This window comes from Lepidochelys olivacea (genome assembly GCF_965140295.1).
Source record: "Lepidochelys olivacea isolate rLepOli2 genome assembly, chromosome: 18".
In the NCBI taxonomy this organism is placed as follows: Eukaryota; Metazoa; Chordata; order Testudines; family Cheloniidae; genus Lepidochelys; species Lepidochelys olivacea.
Window position 1 is genome coordinate 29278463 of NC_140428.1, and position 24065 is coordinate 29302527.

The window sequence follows — 24065 nt, forward strand, 5'->3', positions numbered from 1 at the left end:
CTCAGTGGAAGAGAGACTGACTTGAAGTTTCAGTTTAACTTTTGTGGGGACACAAATTGCTTGCTGGCATAGTATTCTACAGCCAGAAGTGAAGAAATTGCATCAATTCACTGCATTCTTCCAAGGAAATAGGCAAGCTTCACCAAAATGAGCCCTGTATCTTGCTTAACATTCGCTTGAGAACTGAGTACAGGAGCTAAAAGCATATTAAATATATTTTCAGGAACAAAAACATGTTTATAGAGCTGTAAGCCTCAAATAAGAAGCTATCCCATGTTCTTGCTTGCACATCAGCTAAACAAGAGCTAAGGGAGAGGGGAATACATAACAGAACTATCCTTTCTTTGTAGAAACAACGAGGGGTCCTTGTGGCACCTTAATTGTTTTTGCTGATACAACCTAACATGGCTACCACTCTGAAACCTCTCTTTTTAGATTTCCAACTGGTTACTATAAATTTGTGATACTAAAAAGCCTGACTGAAATAACGAAATGGTCCACTGATTGGTATTCCCAACTCCCAAGTAGGAAACTCAGTGAGGTTACCAAAACAAAACAGGTTTCAGAGTAACAGCCGTGTTAGTCTGTATTCGCAAAAAGAAAAGGAGTACTTGTGGCACCTTAGAGACTAACCAATTTATTAGAGCATAAGCTTTCGTGAGCTACAGCTCACTTCATCGGATGCATACCGATGAAGTGAGCTGTAGCTCACGAAAGCTTATGCTCAAATAAATTGGTTAGTCTCTAAGGTGCCACAAGTACTCCTTTTCTTTTTGCAAAACAAAACAGAAGTTAAAGTTTGCCAAATCTATCAAGTTGATTTATTCAGTCACTTTGTTCCATCCACTGTGAAGTCTTGGTAGACTGAAGTCTACCAACACGAACTAGTTGTTCTATAACCCTGTCTTAAGCTACATTCTGGTAAGGCACTGTCAATTACCTGTCAAAGTTTAAGTGGTCCTAATTCAGAATAATGGGAAGAATCTCTGCTGAAAGTTTGCAATAGAGAGAAAGGTTTCAGAGTAGCAGCCATGTTAGTCTCTATTCGCAAAAAGAAAAGGAGTACTTGTGGCACCTTTCGTGAGCATGAAAGCTCATGCTCAAATAGATTTGTTAGTCTCTAAGGTGCCACAAGCACTCCTTTTCTTTTTGCGAATAGAGAGAGTGTTCCAGAGAGAATAGACTCAAGAGCTCAAGAGAAAATGCTTTCTCCCTTGGGAACTTAGGACATTTCAGTGAGTTAGGATATCCTACAGCATCTTCCAAATGAAGAAGCCTAAAGATTTGTGTGATTTAATATCTGGGTTTGTCATAAGTAGGTGAAGTTTAAATTCATACAGTTTTCCCACTGAGAAAGTGCACAGCTACAATCTTACCCACTGTTTCACTTCATCATGCTTTCCTAAGAGACATTAATGCTTGTTTTCAACTAGATCATGCAGCATTTTGAAATTTAAGAGCTCTGTAGCAACAGCCAGACATTCAATCAAGAAATTAGCAGGAAATTTCCTCTTCCATTGAAATCTCCTTGCTCAGGTTAAATACAGGAAATAGAATTAAGCCTGCCAGATCACTTAAATCTGAAAGCAGAACTTACTGATTACAAAAGCAATAGAGATCTAAAGAAAATTCAGTCTCTGTGAACTAACTAAAGGCCCTGATTAGCATTTACCAACTGCTCAAAAATTCCAACAGCTGCTTTAAATTATTCTGATGAAGGTCAATTCTCATGTGTAATATTAACATTAGTAGGTTCTATCACTCAACAAATTGATCCATTATAAACCGTAAATTTACCTTAGCTTAGCCACAATACTTTATCAAATGTTTGAAGCAGCATAAAATTATTTTTCTATATACCAAATACTGTGTAATAAATTACTTTGCTCAAATCCATGGGACAGTTCCCAAGGAAGCTCTTCTATACTACTTCTCTTTAAATAAGTTCTCCCCTAAAAATACCATTCTCATCTACTTCCTTAGTGTCTAAATGGTGAGAATACACCCTCTGCATTTTACAGTGTCCCCAACTACTATCCAGGGCCTATCTGCTCAATCTAGCACAAATTTTGCCATTCTTGATAAAAAAGAGTCAAGTTAAAGTCTTTAGAGCTTATGGAACATCAATAATGAATAGCAAATAACTTCACGAGACAAGACCATACTGCAGAGATTTCTCTGCCAAGTTCAACTGCAGACTAAACAATTTGATAGAAATAAAAATGTTATCCAGATTTGAATGTCGATGGAGGTTCTTCTCCAAGAGATCTTTGACATGAGCCCCCAGCCTCTAAAGTCTCTCCCCACTCTTCTTCTCAGATGGATATTTGCTTAAAAAAAGAAATTGAAATGTATTTCACATTTCCCTCAATCTAAGTTTGTGAATGTGAATCATTTTTAAAATGCAAAGTTTCTAAAGAAACATTTTTCTAGTAAGGACCAATAAAAGCACAAGCTGCTTGGAGTAATGAAAATTCTGTATAAAAACTTACAGTACTGTACGGGTTTAACAATTAATTTATCACACATTTAAGGTAGCGGGGGAGGGAAATTTCAAACTTCATGACTCTCAACCTTAATATCCTTGCACTGACCTTTTTAGCAATTTAATAGGTTCTTCATGAAAGCATGAAGAGTGACCAAACTTTATTGTGGCTCTCGGCATATTTAGGGCTAGATATTTATATCCTCATATCTGCACATCTATAATGAACCCAAACTTTGTGGGTGGAATTTTCCCTCAGACCATATTGGCAAGGACCTGGGCAAGTGGTCTATCTTCCTCTGGAGCACTGAGCGGAGTATTAGATCTGAAGGCATATCTTACCAAACCAATCTCTCCCCTTTCAGAGAGCCTCTGGTATTAGCAAACTTTGGTCCTTCCTCTCTGCTATGTTCCGTAAACCCCTCCACAAAGAATGGAATTTGGTGGCAAATATGAAATGTTATGATGTGGAAAGATGCTGACTGCAGGGTACTATTGACAGCTGTCTGATCAAAAGCTTCGCTACGCTGCCTGCAATAGTGGTGCTTGAGTAACAAGTGATTCTTTAAAAATATCTTTTTTCCAGAGTTCTCTATCAGAGCTTTTCTGTGGTTAATGCTGCACCTTCTCCATCCACAGAAAAGTGCTGAGGGACAATGCACCCAAAGGGGCCTGTAACTTTCTGCCAACTATGCTTCCTACAAAAACATTTTAATCTTTCAGGGTTTTTATTTCCTCCTGCTTGCAATTACTGATCAATCCATTTCAGAGTTTCCAAGCACCAGTTTGCCTCCTGCCCTCCCCCAAATTGACACTGGTTAATTGTAATGAATTCACTTCAAACCATAGAGATAAGTTTTTCTACTGTTAACGTAACTCATTAAGATTCTGATTATGCAGATTCTGGCGCTGCCTGTTTAGGTTAATGGCATTATCCAGAGCAATACTGTCGTCATCTTGTGTAGTTTGTGGCATGAACTGTCGGAATATGCTGACACTTCCATGCCAGAAGGTAGGTTCAGGCAGCCGTCCCACTATGCTCCACGTTCGAGTTTCTGGATCATAAGCTTCCAGCACATCCGAAAGTTCAAATGTGTTATCGTAGCCACCAGAGACATAGAGCTTCCCACCAAGCACAGCCAAGCTCCCTCCAACGTGAACCTACAATTAAAAACATGTTATTAGAGAGGACCACCCTGGCTTAACAAGGAGATCTTCAAAGACCTGAAACTCAAAAAAGAGTCATACAAAAAGTAGAATGTAGGTCGAACTACGAAGGAGGACTATACCAAAAAACAACAGAAGCATGTAGGGACAAAACCAGAAAAGCCAAGGCATAAAACAAGATAAAACTAGCTAGGGACTTAAAGTGTAACAAGAAAACCTTTTAAAAATACATTAGATGCAAGAGGAAGATCAAGAATAGGGTAGCTCCATTACTCAATGGAGGAGGGAAAGACAATAACAGATAACACAGTAATGACTGAAGTGTTAAATGCCTTTTTTGTTTCAGTTTTTACCAAAAAAGTTATCAATGATTGGAAAACCAACATAGTGAATATCAGTGTAAATGGGGTAGGATCTGAGGCTAAAATAGGAAAAGAACAAGTGAAGAATTACTTAGACAAGTTATATGTCTTGAAGTCAGCAGGGTTTGATGAAATACATCCTATAATATTTAAGAGATCTCTGAACCATTAGCAATTATCTTTGAGAACTCATGGAGGATGGAAGAGATCCTAGAGGACTGCAGAAGTGCAAACATAGTGCCTATCAATAAAAAGGGGAATAAGGACAACCCAGGGAATTGTTCTCCTTAACCAATGAGGACAGGACATGAAGTAATGGGTTTAAATTGCAGCAAGGCAGGTTTTGGTTGGACACTACAAAAAAATTCCTAACTGTCAGGGTGGTTAAGCACTGGAACAAATTAGCTAGGGAGCTTGTGGAATCTCCATCACTAGAGGTTTTTAAGAACAGGTTTTACAAACTCCTGTCAGGGATAGTCTAGATAATACTTAGTCCTGCCTCTGTGCAGAGCATTGGACTAGATGACCTATCGAGGGCCCTTCCAATCCTATATTTATATGATTATGCCCATTTAGGTAGGTACGCTGATATCTAGCCTAGCAGATCGTCCCAAATTTGTGGGTCGTCTGCTATTGCTGGCAATTGCAGCTCTGAAACAGGTATAGTGCTCACAGGCCCCAGCAGGTGACACAACAGACACCATACCGTCTCCAACAGATTTTCCTATCACCTTACTGAATTTTGCTCGTAATACGCTGCCAACACAATTGTAACAGAACTGACAAGTCCCAGCCAAATGGTCAGCAGCATTAACTCCAACTAAAGGAGCTATAATCCAAGAACCACAAAACAACAAGATACAAACAAAGATCTCTGCTAACCTATGCAGCTGCACCACATGATGGTTTGGGCACTTATGGCTTGTCTACACTGTGCATTAGTCCACAATGGAGAGGAACTGGCCCACGTGGACCCTGCTAGCGTACACTAAAAGTTCCCAGGTGCATTAACGTAGTATCGTATACTACATTATTGCACACTAAACTTTTAGTGCAGGCCAGTTAGTGCGTGACACCCTAGTGTGCACTGGAATTTATACCCTTCTAGTGGCACCTTAGAGAGTAAACAATTTATCTGAGCATAAGCTTTCGTGAGCTACAGCCACAAGTACTCCTTTTCTTTTTGCGAATACAGCCTAACACGGCTGCTACTCTGATACCCTTCTGGTGTGAACTAATACACAGTGTAGACAAGCCTTCATCGTTCTCTATTTGTTATCTAAACTACAACTGCTCTGAAGCAAGGACTACCTTTTGCTGTACATGGCTGAACATATTGTTAGCATTCACTGAGTTTATTTCGTGTTGTGTCAGTGCTTAAAAAATTAAGTCACTCCCCTACCCAAAGAAGTTTATAGTTTCCAACGGTTTTTTAAATGAACTCATTGTCAACATCCTACCTGAAGCATAGGAGGGATTTTGTCCCATTCATTCTTCATTGGATTGTAAACATCCACTTCGGCAGAGTCATCTCTATAAAAGAAAAAAGGAAACCACTATTCAGAGAGCTGTAAAGGCTCCCCCCATTTCATCAAGCACAGGTGAAAGTAGTCCAACCAAGTGTCTGAAGTGCTACATTAGCACTTTTGCTTCCACCCTGTTACATTCACAAACCCATGTGCACACTGATCAAATTGCACTTGCACCAAGACATGAGATATGGTGCACACTTCAGACTCCTACATGTGGCTCCTATAACGCAGCATCAATGGCCAGCACAGAAATCAATGGATCTACATAGCCCCAGGTGCTGAAGAGCTATGTATTAGAGTGGGCTGCATCATTATGCATAGGAATTCTCCTCACTACTTGTGAACTGGTGCTTGTGTCCAAAGAATGTGAATAGCACTTCTGTGCTTCTCCAAAGTCAAAACTACACTTAAAAAAATAAATTCTGGTGGAATGAATTTTGAAAAGAATACCCAGCTGGACAACCTAGTTGGGTGCAGTGACCCATACACTGGAGGCAGAATGAACCCAGAACACTCAGGCGGTGTTTCTGCCTTCCCCTGCCTACAACTGCCTCATGGTTATTCAGCCCTGGTGCCTGCCCAAGACAGGATGCAAAATTATTTGTATTACAAATAGTACCTAGAAGCACCACTGTGCTATGCTGATAACTGCTGGCCAATCCTAAACATAAAATTTGCACTTGTGGGTCCCACTACAGATAAATTTACTGCAAATTTGTACCTGATAAAATAATCTGGCTTTGGTGATACGAGTGCACAAGAACATCTTAGAAAAATAACTGACATTTTGGGGTGACTTAAACCTCTCCCCACCTAACATTAACACTAAAAGGATCCATGTTGGATTGAGACTTCAGCCAATGCCAAATTTAAACCGGGGTGGGGGTGTCAACAAAGGGTGGAGAGAGGTCTGTAATGGAAGAACTAACAGCAGCACTATAATCCCATAAGGCTTCTTTTACCCATTCCACTCATGAGACAGGAGTGTGACAGCAACAGGTGAGGGATTATTGTGACACAGAAATGCAATTTGCTAGCATACGAATGTGGAGATTACAAGGTCAGGGTAGTCATAGCAGTACTTAAAGTAAATCAAGAAAGTACTATCAAGAATGAAGTTAGAAGACTACCCAAGAATACAAAAGAATCTTCTACTTAGTTCAACCACTAATTAATTTGAGCTTCCATTTTAACTGAATCAGTCTCAAGAACTAAGTTAATTGAATTTAAAGTAAAAACTATGTACTGTATTAGAATCCATTTCAATTGGTATAGACATCTTTTATCGGATAATTCAATCTCTGGCTATAAAGTCCTTTGATTAAAGTTAAAAATTTGAATGAGAGAAAAGTGAGTCCAAGACAATTAAAACTGAGTATTGTATTTTTCAGACATTGTTACTGACTTTCCAAGAACTACCATGTCCTTTGCAATCTACGACAAGCACTCTAGTGATGACAGAGAAAACAAAATCATCTGCTTATTCCAATCAAAGCGATAGCAACAGAGTGTCTCGAAATAAGAGGAAAGTGAAATAAATAAGAGTCTTTGCAGACATCCCAGAGCACCACCTCTCCTGATGGCTATTCATTTAGAAGCCATCAGGCTTATGAAAGGGTCTGCTTAGTATACAGCAAAATCCAGGTTTCTGAACTATAGTTATAATTAGTTAAAAACAGGATGGATTTATTTAAATCAATGTAATTTAAATACTTGATTTTAATCACCAATCAGGAAACCTTGATTTAAATCAAGGATTTTAATCTTGTTTTGCATTTGTACTTTAGTTATTTTCTTAAAGAAAGTTGATTCTCACTGGTTGTTAATGATTAAAACATTGGATTTGCAACTGAATATAACCTCTACACTAAATTTGGTGCTTCTTTTTGTTAACCAGGAGGATACACTATATTGATACACTTTAACCAAATATAAAGCTTAACTTACATTTATTCAGACTCTTAAATTTTACTTTTTTATTATGTTAGATCATTTTTTACTTGTGATTTAGTGTCAAGCTCAATTTGGAAATTCTGATTCAATAAAGAAGTGCACAAAAATCAGCACTTTAATTTTTGTATTAGTTAAGTAAAATTACCTTAAATGTGCAGATACATAAGAAAAAAAAGTACATCAAAACATGTTCTGCATTTACTGATTTATGAAAACAAAGTGTTATCTGTAGTTAGTGAATTGAACTGATTATTTCTGGTCCTCATTGTCCTTCAAGAGTTTGGAACTAGTTTATCTCAACCTCTCACAACCAGTTTTTATGTATAGATTGGAAGAAGAAAGCAAGCTTTTCTCCTTTTTCCAGTGTACATTTTTTCCCTTAACTTTGACTGAACTAGTTATAGAACTGATCTGAATATACTGAAACAAAAAAATATTCTTTGTGTATCTGCAGAAGATCCTACTACTGTCAAAAGCTGATTAAGCATGTCAACAAATTCTGGTTATAGGTGCTTAGCCAGTGACTTTCACCAGTTCAGTGGTTTAATTTTCTGTAAAACTTCAGCAGCAAACATGTGCTGCTTATTATTTTAATTTAATACAGTTTTAATATATTATTGTAAGTTTAGACCTTAACATAGGTTGTCAATTTCAAAGTTTATTTTTTAAAAATAAGCCTGTATTTAATTTAAACAAAAAAACCGCTCAGATTTAAAATTAAAAAAATCTGATTTTTAAATATTTTCAAATCAATTTTTATCCACTGTGATTTAAAAAAAACAATGAATAAGTTTCCTTATGGCTCCCAAGGTACATGCTTCATAACCAGTTTCCTTAGTTTGAACTACTTTCGGAAACAATCTCGGAGCAGAGGTGTCTATGCAGAGGAAAGATGGTCCATGGGAGTCAAGCATTTAAAAATCACACTGGTTTAATTCAATTCTATGAACCTGAAGATTCTAAACATCTTAAATACACAGAGATCTCTTCTTCCACCTGTTGTCTACCTCAAACAGAGCATTAATAGGAGTTTCAGGAATTCAAGTGAAGAGCGAAGACAACCCTTTTAGTGATACTGCTTTAAAAATCCTAAAGTTGCTGTCAAGTTACAGCAGAGAAGAGTTATCATAGTTTACAATGTTTGTTGTCACTAACAGTGCTGCATGAGGCAAATACTTCCAAGAATAAAAGTGAAAACATACTGCTTGCAGGCTGGGAGGGAAAACAGGAGCAAGAATGATTCCACATGCTCGTCCGAATAAGAACAAGGCATTCCCATTTCAAGGTTGTTTCTAATACAGAAGTAACCCAAGAGACTAGTTTTGCTGTGATGCCATATTTATTACTGTAACTAGGGTTGGTTGTAAAGAAGAGAGAGAGATTTTATTCTCACTTGAAGAAAAAACCCACCTAAACTGAAAGTTAGCAGCTTTGGTTAGTAAGTCACCCTTTGATCCCATGTATATGACCTATTGTTTTGAGACTGTCCTTATAAATTATCAGAAAAATATCCCTTTTGCAGCATTTTTTTGGGGGAAGCGAGGAGGGGGTGAAGAAGAGGAAGAATTTTCCCTTTGCTGTGTCAGGTAATTTTCTCAGCTACTTACCCAATGAATCACCAATGACTTCCTACTGCTGCAGTACCCCCCCGACAGAGGTGTGTATGGGCAAACTACTCAACTGTTAGAAATTCTAAACCTTGACCTACCAGTCTGCTGAAAACAGCAAGTAAAGCAGGCTCTGCAAGCGTACAGGATAGATATTCTGATGAAAGAACCTTTTCAATATTAGTTGAATACTGAAAGAGGGAGAGGAATAACTTCAAACAGCTGCTGGAAGCCAAGATGTTGGACTGAGCACGAACAAATCCAAATGCAGCAAATAAAGATCTTGGATACAACTTACTGCTTTAAGGAAACCCAAAGGTAATAAAACAAAATTTCTGGGGACTATTTTTAATGTACATTTGCTCACGCACAAAGACAATACACTCCACTAGATGAAGTGTTTCAGTGATGGAAAGCCTTTCAGTTTATTTTTTAAGTGGATAAGTATTTGAACCATTAGAACTCAACACATAATGGTAAATCTTGGTTTAAAAAAAACAAACCATTTCATCTCATGTTCTCTTATCTCATTACACATGTGCTATCTGCTGTACAATTTAATATTTTCTTGGAGCTTATTCATATGTGTGTGTGTGTGTGTATTTTAAGTAATAGTAGAACTGAATTAAAGCCAATAGAACTCAAGGATTCTACTTTAAAGTAGATTTCTCCTCAGTCCAGATTTGTAAAATTGCCTCCGTTTTCCAAATTGTGGATTTAAATCCAATCCTTCTACACTATTTCTCAAAAAAAATCATTCTATAGTGGGATGGGGTGGGGGATACATTATTACTTACCTTATAAAGTATATAAGTCCATTAAGAGTCACAGTTTTTGGTGCAAAAGACCACGGAGGCAGCTGTCCACAGTTCACGAGGGACCAGAGGTCAGTTTCAGGGTCATAGCATTGTATAACCATGGATTCTTTGCCTGCTAGAGAGCCAATAGCAAAGAGTTTGCCACGACAAGATGTGGTAGAACAGTTGTCCATTGGGTACAACATAGGCTGCAAAGCCTCCCAGGCGTCTATGGAGTGGTCATAACGTTCTGTGCTGTCTGAGGCTATAATATACAACAGTCCATCCAAGACTGTAGAGCTGTGGTATTCTCTTGCTTTCAACATTGGAGAAACTTCTGTCCACTCATTCACACTGGAGTTGTATCTCCAGACACAGTCATAGAGCCTTGACCCATCTGATCCTCCTACAGAAGAGAGCACATTTCATAAGTAAATATTTTGTAATATAGCCCATTGTGGGGGGGGGGTGGAGAGGAAGACAGACTAGGGGTTTTATGTAATAACTCAGTCCTTTATTAGGTATTCAAAAATGTTATTACTTTCCAATACTATAACAAATTTTGCTACTTCCCCAGCCTACTTGTTGTTATTAAAATATTCAGGTACAGGAGAAAAATGGCAGTTTGTTTCACAACAATTTTAAGACTAATGGTACCACTCAATCTCAAATTTGTTTGGAAATTTCGAAAATGGGCCTGTAACTTTGTCTCCCAGTTACTCCCAGAATCTCAGAGTAGATTCCCTCATGTGATGCTCAGACGAAATCTGATGTATTATCAACTCAAAACACGTATCCCAGATTTGGCTAACTTCCTAACCATTTTCTCCCTTCCCTATTTACAACCCTCACCATATCCCTGATGAGAGGGCTTGGAGCTGGTGACCCAATACAGAGCAACTTTCAACAATGATTAATTAGCCAGCAAGTACTGATAAGAGTCCAACTAACACTTCTATAATAGTTGACAACAATATCAGTGGAGCAAATCTAGCATGCAAGCTCCATAAACTAAAGAACAACCTTAGACACCTGACCCCACTTCACTACTGCCTCATACAAAAATCTGCTTCTAAGCTTTTCCTTTACATCTCTTTTCCTCTGAGCTACAACTGTAATGCGAAATACAAAACAGTTATCCATGCATCTTCAATGACAACAGACCCTGTATGCAAGTACAAGACTTTTGGAAGAAGTCAGCAATCACAAGGTGTGTGACAAAATGCTTGGCATTCAGAATTCCAGGTCAATCAACCTTGCATTGTTTTTGAATACTACCATATGTGACTTTCTTTGGATGCAGAAATAATACAAAAGTATTCCATTTTAGCACATCATCATGTTTATGACATTACTTAAATCACAGGCATGCTTTTTGTTAAGTCAGAGATTGAACAGCTTTCTGTTCACTTAGGCCGGGTCTACATACAAACTTTATCGGTATAACTATGTCTGTTCAAGGTGTGAATTTTGTTGACATGGTTATACTGGTAAAACGGTACATCATACAGTATAGCTTATTTCTGTTTGGGTCCCTTTACACTGGTATAACTGCACCCACACTGGGAGTGAGGGTGAGATGGGAGGTCGCTGCTTTATACTGGTATAGTTAAAGTGGCAAACTGGTATAGTTCAACTTGACAAACTGACAAGAGCCAGGGAGTACACTAGAGAAAGAAACACAACTTTTGCCCTTCAATACCATAAACGCACTGCTGTGCCAAGGTTAAATGACACTGAGAGTCATTGAAGTCCAGAGTATCAGAGGACTTTCTGGTATGTTTCTACCTTGAGCGCTGTGACGAAGTAAGGATTTTCCCTTGTGTTGTATGTGAGTCTTACTGTTTTGCATGAATATTGAGTATGCTTCAGTTTCCCTGTGTGCTGCACCAATACCTCAGTGATAGGAATAGGGGTGTGTGACTTTGGCTGAGACCTTAGGGGCAGGTGAGGCTGCTCTAGCTGCCTGAACATATGCTATGACCAGTGCCCTTCGTAACCGGAGACCCAGGAGGGGGATGCAACCAGATGACACTCTGCCCAGGAAGTGAGACAAAGACAAGGAGGAGCAGCAACGGGGATGCTGGCAGTCTGCTTGGGTGGACCGGAAGAGGGGGAGTCCAGGGCTTCTGGCCCAGGACTCCCCAAGACGGACTTGGCTGAAAGTCACTGATTTCTGTGCTAACAAATTCTGTTCTACGCTGTGTTCCCGTCACCTAATAAACCTTCTGTTCCAGAGCATCACCTGGTGACTCTGTGACAAGCATACATGGTATACTTTGTGTTGCACCCTGTTATTTACTTTTCTCTAAGTTCTGCTTTTCTTAAGTGTTCTCAACACAGCAGGAATTTGAAAATGATCTGAAATCAGACTCCTACCCTGTTGTCTTGGGAAGTTACACCAACATGTGTCCTGAAATGCTGTCTACATACTCACTAGTATTAGTCATTATGAATCAGCTGCCTGTCTGAGATCAGCTACTAAATCCATCCCAAAACGAGAATAACTACAGAAAAGGAATCCCTGTTGCAAAATGAAAACTCGCATTTATGCCAAACATCTGAATAGAACTTTAGACATGGTCCATTTGTGAAAAACCAAGAACCACTGTAGGAAACCTAAATATTTTCATTACACATTTAAACATTAATGTAAGCACAAAGTGGAAGAGTCTCCTGGATGATGGACCCCACACATTAAAAATAAAAAGTGTTCAGGAGGTTCCTTCTGCAAACACTCAAGTAATATATAAAGTTGCATACATATTTATTTTCCTGTTCACCTCTGAGTTCCAAGCCTATTAGCACAAAATTAGAACAAATCTGACCCATAAAGTAGCTTATAACCCCAAGCAGAACAACAAAACCATTTCAGGTTTACCAACACGCTGCACTAGCCTGTACTTAGAACCAACCACAGAGCCCTGAAGTCTGTCACAATAGAAGTGTATACAAATACCTTTACACAGACTTGTACACAAGACTCCACACAGAACAAAGTGTTACTGCACTGTGGAGAAGCCAAAGTCCCTTTGAAACGGGCTGTTGGAATGCGTGTCTGCTTACAACGTATGCAACACACTCGTTCAACATTTTCACAGAAGCCAAGGAATCATTTCCCCTGGCATTTAGCAGAACAGAATGGTTTCTGAGTCTTTGCAAGAGACACCCTAATTATGAAGGCAGATCTCATTTCAAAGAATCATTACTCTGCGAACCCAAAACAAGCCATGCTTAGCCCATCCTGGGACTAATGGCAAAGAAAAGAGGGAACTTTTTATAAAAATACTAGTGCTTTGAAAAGTCAGGGATCTCATTTCTGGCCTCTTCTACAGCTTTGCCGATGCCCCTTGATCTTTAAACCTAAAGCCGTCCCCCCATCCCTTGACAGACTTGGGCTCCCTCCAGAATAATGCCCAGCTGTGGCCCTTTCCCCAGACAACACTGCTCAGGGCATCAGATCCAACGTGCCCATCCTTACCTGTCACGTAGATGTCATTGCCCAGCGCCGCTATGCTGTAGCCACCACCCAAGTGCTCGGGAAACTCAGCCAGGTAGCGCCAGTGCCCCGTTCGTGGGTTGTAACAATCAACGGTGACCAGCTCATCGCAATCACGGTCGCAGCCACCAATGAGCACAAGGATCTCTGCCAGGCCGGTAGAGGGTCGTGGCCGCATGCGAGCACATGGCCCCTGGTCGTGCCGGTCATAGCGAGCAGCCTGGAAGTCGCGGGCCTCCCGCAGGAGGCGCAGACAGGGCTGACAACGCGCCACCAGGGGCTCGCCCTCCACATGTGCCAGCAGGTAGAAACGGCGCACGAAGGGCAAGCGCACGTGGGCCAGGAGCTGCGGCAGCAGCGGGGCACGGGCAGCTAGGTCAGCACGCACCCAACGCAGTGCCAGCTGGAAGGCGGCCTCCTCCTTGGGCACACACAGCTCATCGTCCTGCAAGTAGGAGATGAGCCGCGCCAGCGGCAGCCGCTCCAACTGCGTGCTCAGCTCACCCACATGGCGCAGCACAAACCGGTGAGCGGCAGCCGCGAGGGCTGGGCAAGCAAAGGCCTCTGCGAAGTCCTGCATGTCCAGCGCGTTGGCCGGCTCCAGCTGCCGGGCCAGCCAAGTGCCACACGCCTCCTTCACGGCCGGGAACTGTAGTAGGTCGGCGGCGCGCAGCAGCCGCTCCGCAATGTCGGGGCCCAGCTGCCCCACCCGACCAGTGTAGGCAAAGTCGAGCAGCAGTGCCAGGCACTCAGGGTCCACCCCATGTAGCCGTACTCGCTCGGCCCGGGACTCCCGCAGTGACCCGCCGAACATGGCACGGAAGTAGCCAGAAGCTGCAGCTAGCACAGCTCTATGTGCCCCAAACTCACAGCCGCCGGCCACCACTGTCACATCAAGCAGGCTCCGCTCAGAGCGCAGTGCACTCAGACCCCGCAGCAGTGCCACTGCGTGCGCTGGTTCGCCTGGACCCCCACCTCCTCCTGCCGGGCTTGGTTCCATAATATGCCTGTGGGGGAGGCAACACACAGCAGGTTAGCATGAGGCTTCTCAGGCACTCACAGCCCCCGTAAGGACCAGACCCAGCCCATACCACACGTGGCTCCTGCCCCCACCCCCTGGTCATCCACCCCTTTAACTCCTAGAAGGCCAATGGGCCTAGGCGGCAATCAAGGGCAGAGCCCACAGGTTAGTACACCCCCTCCCCCCCACACTCATGTCAGGGACAGCTGCTCTAGTTTAGAATATTCCCATCAATAGGGGGAAGGGGCCTCCCGAATGGATTCCATCCCAGCAGGGAGACTCAGTTTATACAGGGTTCTGTAGAAACCACAGGGATTCGGCAAGCTTTCCTCTGTGGTGAGGGGGTTGCTTCTGGAGAATTGCTTTGCAATCACAGATGCACCAAGCAGAGCCTCACACTTGAAAATCAAGGCAGGTGAAAAGACCCGTTGTGACCTTTTTTTAAAAAAAATATGGAGGATGTCCAAGATTGTTTGAAAACAGGTCTGGCGCGTAGTTTTCAGTTTATCCACACACATGGTCTCAATTTTCTATACTACAAACTTCGCTGGGGAAGAAGAAAGGTTAGCAGGATAAACGCACAGCACATGAATTTATCACTTCTAGTAGCCTTTCTTCGTTTCAAATAAAAGTTTTGCTCAAATGCAACTAATTTCTTTAAAAAGAAAAGGAGGACTTGTGGCACCTTAGAGACTAACCAATTTATTTGAACATAAGCTTTTGTGAGCTACAGCTCTCTTCAACAGATGCATTCAGTGGAAAATACAGTGGGGAGATTTATATACACAGAGAACATGAAACAATGGGTGTTACCATACACACTGTAATGAGAGTGATCAGGTAAGGCGAGCTATTACCAGCAGGAAAGCGGGGTGGGGTGGACACGACAACACGACAACCTTTTATAGTGATAATCAAGGTGGGCCATTTCCAGCAGTGGACAAGAACTTCTGAGGAATTCCAATTTAACCCAACCCACTATCTAAAGACACTTTTGGGGACTGGTTGTTATTGTCAGAATTTAGTAAAGGAAGAAATAAACATTACAGTAAGTAACAGTTATTTAAATGGGCACTGAAAACAAATGGAATGTTACAGAAGAAAAAAGTGGGGGAATTTCTTATTCCATTTAGAGAGAGCACCTGCAATCTGTACTTGCAAAACACTGCAGTCTACAAAATTGAATATTTTACTTTACTTCACAAAATGGACAAGTTGCAAAGACAAACTCAATTACAAGATACAGTTTCTCACTGAACTGTAACAATAAAGCTATGTAACTACAGGTCAGCACATACTGTTTCAGTTGCTTTTATAAGTACTCTGGTACAAGTCATACAAGCAATAAACATTTTAACAGAATCAACGAAGCGTGCTATTGCCTACAATAATGGCAATCCCATTACTTGACAAACATTTAATAATAAAATACAGAAAGTCAAGCTTGAGCAATCAAAGTATATTACTCATCGGTAAGGCTACGTTTTAGTCATGGGTATATTTATTAAAAGTCAGACAAGTCACAGGCAGTAAACAAAAATTCACAGTCCATGACTTGTACTATACACCCCTAACTAAAGATTAGCGGGGTAGCCCTGGGAGGTGCTATGGGGGTGGCATGCAACCCAGAGTTGTGGGGGTGGTGCAGGTCGGGGGGGGTGAGGGTTGGCAGGGCTGGCAGACCCCCCCAGGCTCCGCACAGCTCCCCAGAAGCAGCCGGCATGGAGGGAAGGCCGGGGGGCTCCACGCACTGCCCCCGCCACGAGCACCTGCTCCACAGCCAATGGGAGCTGTGGGGACATGCCAGCGCTTCCAGAGAGCCCTCCTGAGGTAAGCGCCACCCTGCCCTGCAACCCTCTGCCCCAGCCCTGAATCCCCTCCCACACCCAAACTACTGCTCCTGCTGGGAAGGCGTGGTGGCCCAAGATTGCCCCAGTAGCGGCTGGCGTGGCTGGCCAAGGGGCTGCCTGAGCTGCTCGGACAGCCCCGGAGCCAGCTGCACTGGCCTCTGCAGAAGTCATGGAAGTCACAGAATCGGTGACAGACACACAGCCTTACTCACTGGCAAATACATTTGTTTTCTTATTTTCCCCATTCAAACCTTCCATTTTCCCCTCTTCATTTGGGGATCTCTGACAATCTAGTAAGAGTTTTTTGAGTGCTCAGTTGCAGGTTTACAAATGGGATAATAATATATTCTTAGGAAATAAAATAAGGAGTTCTGTATGCATTCTACTATCTGCACTGCAAATGTATGCTATTAAAATTCCTTGCTAGATTCATTCTGCAGGACAAGTATTTTCACAGAACTGTAACAAAATTAAACCTTTAAATGCCTGATGCTGCATTCTTTGTGCACTCCAAACACCCACTGTAGTCAGGGAAGTGAATAGCTCCCTTCACACCAGATACTCATCTACAAGGACTGCTGTGCACATGCAAGAACTAACACAACCCACAGAGATTTAGTATCTTTCACAAAATGCAATGTATGGTCTTCATGGGATCAAAGGGACAAAAGCCCACGCTAGACGCCTTGGGGTGGCACAGCAACTCCTCCTTGTTCTGGCTTCAACATCCACAACATACCGCAAATGGGAATCTATCTTAGGACATTAACAAATAATTACAGCCACGTGGCAAAATGTCTCCACAAATGAAGTCCCTCTCTGCAAGAATTCTAAATACTACACAGACTAATTAACAATCTAGTCTATGAAATAATGTCTTAAAATATAAATATAATTATAAAATGGCTTAGTTAGTTTACTCTTTTCTGGATCTAAGCAGGACTATAGTAACTATGGAACAACCTTAGGAACAATTTAAAGAAGGGGGGGGCAATAAAAGGTTCATCAAACGGAAACTGTCCTCAAACCAGGGAAACAGGATGAGATGAACAGCCTTTAAACATTCCTACCTACATTCCTCAAATGTGGAGCTTTAGCAAGATGAATTACATAACGTGCTAACAAACAACTGCTCAGTATTTTCTACACTTCAGTCTCATAATAGATATTTTAGAAAGAGAATCCAGATTTAAAGTTCATAAGAATAAGACTGAACTGGATATTGACAGAGCAGGGTGTATTGATTTAAATCAAAGCTTTAAATAATTGATTTTAATCTTGTTTTGCATTTGTACTTTTTAGTTATATTCCGGACAAAAAGTTGATTAATTGCTTGGTAAGAAATAAACACATGGGTTTCAGAGTAACAGCCGTGTTAGTCTGTATTCGCAAAAAGAAAAGGAGTACTTGTGGCACCTTAGAGACTAACCAATTTATTAGAGCATAAGCTTTCGTGAGCTACAGCTCACTTCCTCAGATGTGTTGCACACATGGGTGTACAACTAGATATAATCCTCACACTAAATTTTGTACTTTCTTCTAACCGGGGGGGTAAATAAGTGTGTGTACATGTAGTGTAAGCAATTATATAGTTTAACACATTTATTCCAATTAATGTTTGCATTTTGTATTATGTTAAATGATGAATGATACATTTCTTATTTACCAGATGATTTTTTTTACTTGTGATTTGTGTAAAGCTCGATTTGGATGCAAAAAGGACATGAAATTTGAAATGCACAAGAACATTTTAAAATGGATAGATAAATAAAACTAGCTTAAATGTGCTGGATATGTGAGAAAAAATTAAGTATCAAAACTTGTCTGGCACTTAAAAATGATGAAACAAAGTATCTGTAGTTAATGAATTGATCGGATTGTTTCTGGTCACTTTTGTGGATCTGGGTCCATGTCCTTCAGAAATTTAGATCTAGCAGATCTCATCATCTCATACCTCATTTTTAATCATAAATTGAAAAAGGAAAAGAAGCTTTTCTGACTTTTCAATCACAGTCAGCTTCTCAACTTGGAAAGAGCTAGCAACTGAACTGAACGGGATGAATAAACTGAAAATAAAATATACCCTCTGCACCTGCAAAAGAGGCTACTGCTATGAAAAGCTGGCTTAGCACTTAAAATCTGGTTCCAGATGCTTAGCCAGTGATTTCCTCTAGGTCAGTGGTTTGATTTTCTTTAAAACTTTGGCAACAAACGTGTATTGCCTGAACTTTTTTTTTTAATTTAATGTAACCAATTAATAGATTTTAGTAAATTTAGATTTAACACAGATTGTCAATTTCAATGTAACTTCAAATTTTTTTTAAAAAAAGTATTGAATTTAATAAATCTGATTTAAATAATCTTTTTTAAATTACTGATTTTCCCACCCTGTTTGAGAGAGCATATGTACATAAGCTTCATAATTTTATAAATACCACTACCTAGTCCTGCATCCATGCCATCTGGGGCTGGGATTTTGTCAGGTATCATATGTAAGCAGTATTAGGCCTGGTCAATATTTGCATAGGAGACCACCATTTGCAGCCAAAGCAAAAATCCAAGTGATGGCAGAAGTGATATGGGTGCTTTAGTATGGGATGCTCTTCCCTCCAACTCGGTGGCTGGGGTCTAAGCTCTATGGGGCTGTGAAACTGTCAGCTGGAAAGGCAATCTCAAGCTCAAGACCCTGATCACTTTTAGTCATTGAAGGCCTGTGCATTTTTTGCACAAGTTAAGGTGTTAACCCTAAGGTCCTGGCTAAATTCCAACTCATATTTACATTGTCTTTTAAAATCCTCCCATGTGTATTAAATTTGTTTTTTCTTTACTAAGAAAATTCAGCTGTCATACAATGGCTGCTGCATTCCACTCTGGCGAGTTAAGTGATCCCTATTCATACTAAATCTAAAGCATCTTGGGATCTTTCTGGATAAAAGGGTCCTATATAATGTATAGCATTAAATATATTGCTTATAGGATACAAAAGTAATTAGGATGCCTTTAAACAAACAGTATACTAACTTATTATTACATTAATTGAAATGCAGCAAAAGCTTAGAAAATAATTTAAAGGAAGGAAAGTTAAGTTCCTACAAATACTAGGCACTGCAATTTAAGATACAAATAATAATAAAACCCTGCTCAGATAGGAATCCTAATGGATATCAGGGCCACATTATGCTAGGCACTACACAAACAAAGGCTGAGACAGTCTCTGTCCTGAACAGTTTACAATTTAATAGAAAAGATAAAGCATGGAGAGGAGAGAGATATAACAAACCAGCAGAGTGAACAATATGATGTTCCACAAGTGTCATGCTACCGCCACAATATTTTTTGGGGGGTGGGGCAGAGGGGATTATTGGGAAGGAATCAGAGAGAGACACAAAGGAAAGGAGAGAGGGCACCGAAGGGGGCAGGGATAAGTGAAGGGAGGAAAGGGAGGGAAGAAAGGGAGCATTGGGGGGGGGGCAGATGGAATAAGGTTGAAGTAAAGAGACCGAAAGAAGGAAATGGACAGTTAATAAGCAAAGCAGAAAAACTGTCTAGAGGATTTTGATGGAGGCATTTGAGGTTGTTCGTTAAGGGTGGTGGGCTCATCTAGGATATGCTATTAAGTGGACCATATTGCAAAGTGGTTTGGGCAGAAAACGGAATCAAATATTATGGACATTTGTGTTTTTGCTATGTTTTACATATTTTTAACATCTTAGATCGAGGTCTTTAATACATTTAATGAAAAAGACAGAAAGCCATGTCTCCTTTACACAGGAATTGTTAATCAGTCCAAAGGAGGAATAGCGGTAATATATAGAATGATGGTAACTGATAGCGGGGCATTAATGCAGGGGTAGGCAACCTATGGCAGGTGTGCCAAAGGCGGCATGCGAGCTGATTTTCAGTGGTACTCACACTGCCCAGGTCCTGGCCATCGGTCCAGGGGGCTCTGCATTTTAATTTAATTTTAAATGATGCTTCTTAAACATTTTAAAAACCTTATTTACTTTACATACAACAATAGTTTAGTTGTATATTATTAACTTATAGAAAGAGACCTTCTAAAAACATTAAAATGTATTACTGGCATGCAAAACCTTAAGTTAGAGTGAATAAATGAAGACTCGGCACACCACTTCTGAAAGGTTGCCGACCCCTGCATTAATGCAACAGACTCTGGCACTAAAACAGTTTTTCTCCAGCTCCCATTTGGCAACAGACTTGGTCTCACATTAGAAGAGATTGAACGTATTCTGGAAAAGTCTATCAGAGTAGAAGATATGACTGCATAGAGCTGGCAAAATAGGAAATGAGACAAGTCAAACAGCAAAAACATTTTAAAATAATAGCACTTTCTCAGTATTGAACTAATCCCAAAGAATTAGAAAATTAAAAAAGAACCAGTGAGAGAAAACATCTTACAGAGTTACATAAAACAGATATGTTGATAGTTTTTCTGGAAGAAATTGAACCCTGCAGAAGAAAAGCAGTGGAATTACTAAATGGGCTAGCCTGGAAAAGTAAAGTAAAAGGAAAGTGTGGTGCTTCTGAGTAGACATGGACTGAGTGTTGATATCTATATAATATTTAACAGAGTACAATTTTGTTTCCTAATTTAAAATGGATTGTTATGTAAATGGAACTTTTTTATACCTTCCTCTGGTGGTTCACAGTTTACTCTACCACCCTAAGAAGATAAATAAAACAATTAAAATAGCCACTTGACGATTGTTGTATAGCAACTAGCAGATACGGTTTTCCAGAGCTGTGCATATTCATACACATATGATCACTGTAGTTTGCCCAAGTTCCGTTCCAAGGGGAATCCCCTTTCCCCCAAAAGGGGGTAGAGGAATTCAGCCTTTACGGCTCATTCAAACATTGACCCTTCTGCAGACATTGCCAACAGAGAGACCAGTTACTAATAAAGTTTTGGTTTTTTTTCCATCCTGATATCCACAGTGGGAACACTATTGTGACCCCCAGCTCTTTTGTTTCAGGCCACCATATACACATCAAATGTGAACTGCTTTCAATGACTACCTCAGCTTTCTTTAACAGAGAAAACATATAATTTCAGGTGTAAGATGCTATCTTGCTCTGAATCCTGAAGTTTCAGAGAACGAACTTCAACTAATAAGACAGCTGTAAGAAAAGCTGACAGTAGCAATAAACCTGAGCCGATGTTGCTAGATTTAGGATGTAACCCCATGTCATTTATCAAGACCAGCAGCACAAACTTTCTCATCTAAAGTATACATAAAGTTGCTGTACTTGTGATGGAGCCAGGGTCAGAGGTCCTCTCCAATCAGCATGGCATAGCCAGTGCACTGAGGGTATTTGCAAAAAGAAGAACGTGAAATAATGTGTTTCTTTAAAAAATGTAAGTAGGTTTTCATCATGACTCAAAAGGAATCAGTTGTCTTTTACAAACAAATACTAGGATATTTGTCACATCTCATTTCTAAATTAAGTTATTTTTCAAAAGTACTTTGGCACAAGAGTGGATTCTTCAACAATATCTGTACAGTAACTATTGATCAAAACTCAAGTTGCACACAATGCCTGCCTTTCCTCCCTGATGATCTTACACATTAATTACTAGACTCACCACCTGATTTCCTAAATTCCAGAGCAAGGCAAACATGCAGGTACACAGGCAAAAAGGCAGTACTGTTCCTTGCCCATAGATGGGCTGGACACACAGCTATTAGCAGCAGCATTCCCAGCTCTAAGTAGGTGCCGGCACATTACTGTCACAGACAGGAAGTGTCAAGAAAGCTAGAACAGTCTGGAACTTAAAGTGCAGAAGGCTACAATCATACAAGCTTACCGCTCAGAATTTCGCATAAAATTTGAATGATACATGCAACATGACTCAGTGTCTGTTCCTCATTAACGTTATAATTTAGTACTACACTAATATGATTCATTTGCTCTTAAAAAAAATTGTGTAAGTGTTTTGAGAAAGTTTGCCAAAGCTGAAGAAGTCTAAAATTAGACCTATCTGCTCTGTTTTGTTTGGTGAGCAATCAATCATATGCTCCTTGTGTGTCCTCTCTTCTCTGCCCACCCCTTTCTACTGAACAGGCAAAGGATTCAAATGTGCAAGAAACAAACTGAGGAAGGGGCTCCTCATCAAGCTTCAGATACAGAAAAGGAAAAACAATGAGGAGTCCAGTGGCACCTTAAAGACTAACAGATATATTTGGGCATAAGGTTTCGTGGGTAAAACACCCAGTTCTAACTCTGCCACTACAGAGGAAACGGATTGACTTAAGGAAAAAAAGAGCAAGAAGATTTAGTTTGACACTTTGAAGAAAGTCCTTCTAATTTAAAGTTTCGCTGTTGAACCCTGAAGAACCTGTTTTGCACCACTTTATTTTGTTGTTCACAGATTACTAACACCAGGGCATGGTTCTCAAGAGACTGGTTTGGTGAGATTTTATTATATGCCACTCGCTTTGTGTTCGGTTACAACAGGGAATTTAATTTGTTTTTATTACAAGTAAAAGTCAAATTCTTTAAAAAAACAAAAACAACTATTGAAAACTGTGTGCTACAGATGCTCATTATCTCCACATAAAACAGGGGTCAACAACTAATTAGCGTTTTGGAAAAGAGGTATCTATACATTAATAACTCACAAGAGTGTTCCTTAAATCCTGGATTATATTTTGGAATAAGATTTTCCTTGGCTGGCAGGTGCTCAGGCTCTTTAGCTAACTGAACAATTTGCCCAGAGACACTTTGCAGAATCTGATTCTGTCGGTGTATAATTTCAGTGGATAACACTGATTTTATTCCTAAGCCTTTTTTAAACCTTTTGTTGATTTAAATTTTCACAGTTGTGCAAAATTATGGGGGAGAATCAATTAGTTCACGACAGGCCCTGAGAGTCAAAAAAAAAAAAAGCTTTCGAGCTGTCAAAACGCAAAATGCCAATTCGCATGTCAAAATATAGAAAGTAAATAACCTTAAACTAAACTCTGATAAACGGTAAAGCAATATGCGTCATGCTTCGCCTGCCCATTTTAATTATCGATGGCAATATTCTGAGAGTGTGAGAGAGTGAGTGTGAGAGAGTGAGTGTGAGAGAGTGAGTGTGTAAGGGAACGCTGGCACAAACCCAGCCCTCCCGACCCGCGCCCCCTCGCCCCACAGAGAGGATCCCAACCGCACACCGGAGGGGCGGGAGAGCACGAGGCAGCGGGACACCGCGAGCGGAGGACGGCGGTTCCCGTCTCCCGGAGTCCGAGCTGACCGGACAGCTCCGCCCCGGGTCTCCCTCCTCCGGCATCACCCCCTCGGCCGGCCCCATCCGGCGGGGCCACGGGCTTACCTCTGGCCCGAGCCCCGCGGGCCGCGCGGCTGCTCTCGGGGCATCAAGCGGCGGCTTCGCGCAGGGTGGGGGAGGGGAGGGTCTGAGGGAGGCGGGAACGCGGCGGGCCCGGCAGCGCCTCTCACCGGGGCGCGGCTTGGCGCGCGGAGCCCGTCGGGGGCAGCGGCACGGCCCGGTGGCGCGCCCCGCCTCGGAGAGACAGGCCCCTGCGCGCCGGCCAGGCTGCCTCGTGACAGGCCCTCGTGGGGGCAGGCCCAGGGGAGGGGCCTCCCCGTAGCCCCACACGGCCGCGGGCGAAGGGAACAAGAACCCGCTGCCGGCCCGCGCTTACCGCTCCGCGCGCCGCCGCCACCGCAGCACCCCCAGCCGGCGGGCCTGAGGGAGCGGGAGGCATGCTGGGGGCTGTAGTTCTCTCCGGGACTACAACTCCCGGCAGCCCCTGCAGCGAGCGCC

General features: G+C 41.4%; 1 protein-coding gene across 2 annotated transcripts; it reads right to left on the reverse strand.

The window, feature by feature from the left end:
• Positions 1-692: 692 nt before the first annotated feature.
• Positions 693-24017, reverse strand: KLHL21 (kelch like family member 21). Of its 2 annotated transcripts, none has more exons than XM_084652118.1 (5): positions 23944-24017; positions 13385-14409; positions 9904-10309; positions 5475-5547; positions 693-3646 (listed from the first exon to the last, which is right to left on the reverse strand). In XM_084652118.1, the coding sequence occupies exons 2-5, from the start codon at positions 14400-14402 to the stop codon at positions 3353-3355; spliced, it is 1791 nt and encodes a 596-aa protein (XP_084508244.1). In that variant the 5' UTR covers positions 14403-14409; positions 23944-24017; the 3' UTR covers positions 693-3352. The 2 variants fall into 2 exon arrangements, with proteins under 2 accessions (XP_084508244.1, XP_084508243.1); XM_084652117.1 differs by lacking the exon at positions 23944-24017 and adding an exon at positions 23613-23915.
• Between the last annotated feature and the right edge of the window lie 48 nt (positions 24018-24065).

Coding starts and splice junctions, on each gene's coding strand:
- KLHL21 (XM_084652117.1), bottom strand. CDS start 23,656: ATGCCCCGAGAGCAGCCGCGCGGCCCGCGGGGCTCGGGCCAGAG. Junction 10,310..13,384: donor CAATGACATCTACGTGACAG/GTAAGGATGGGC, acceptor TCTCTTCTGTAG/GAGGATCAGATGGGTCAAGG. Junction 3,647..5,474: donor AAATCCCTCCTATGCTTCAG/GTAGGATGTTGA, acceptor TTTTAATTGTAG/GTTCACGTTGGAGGGAGCTT.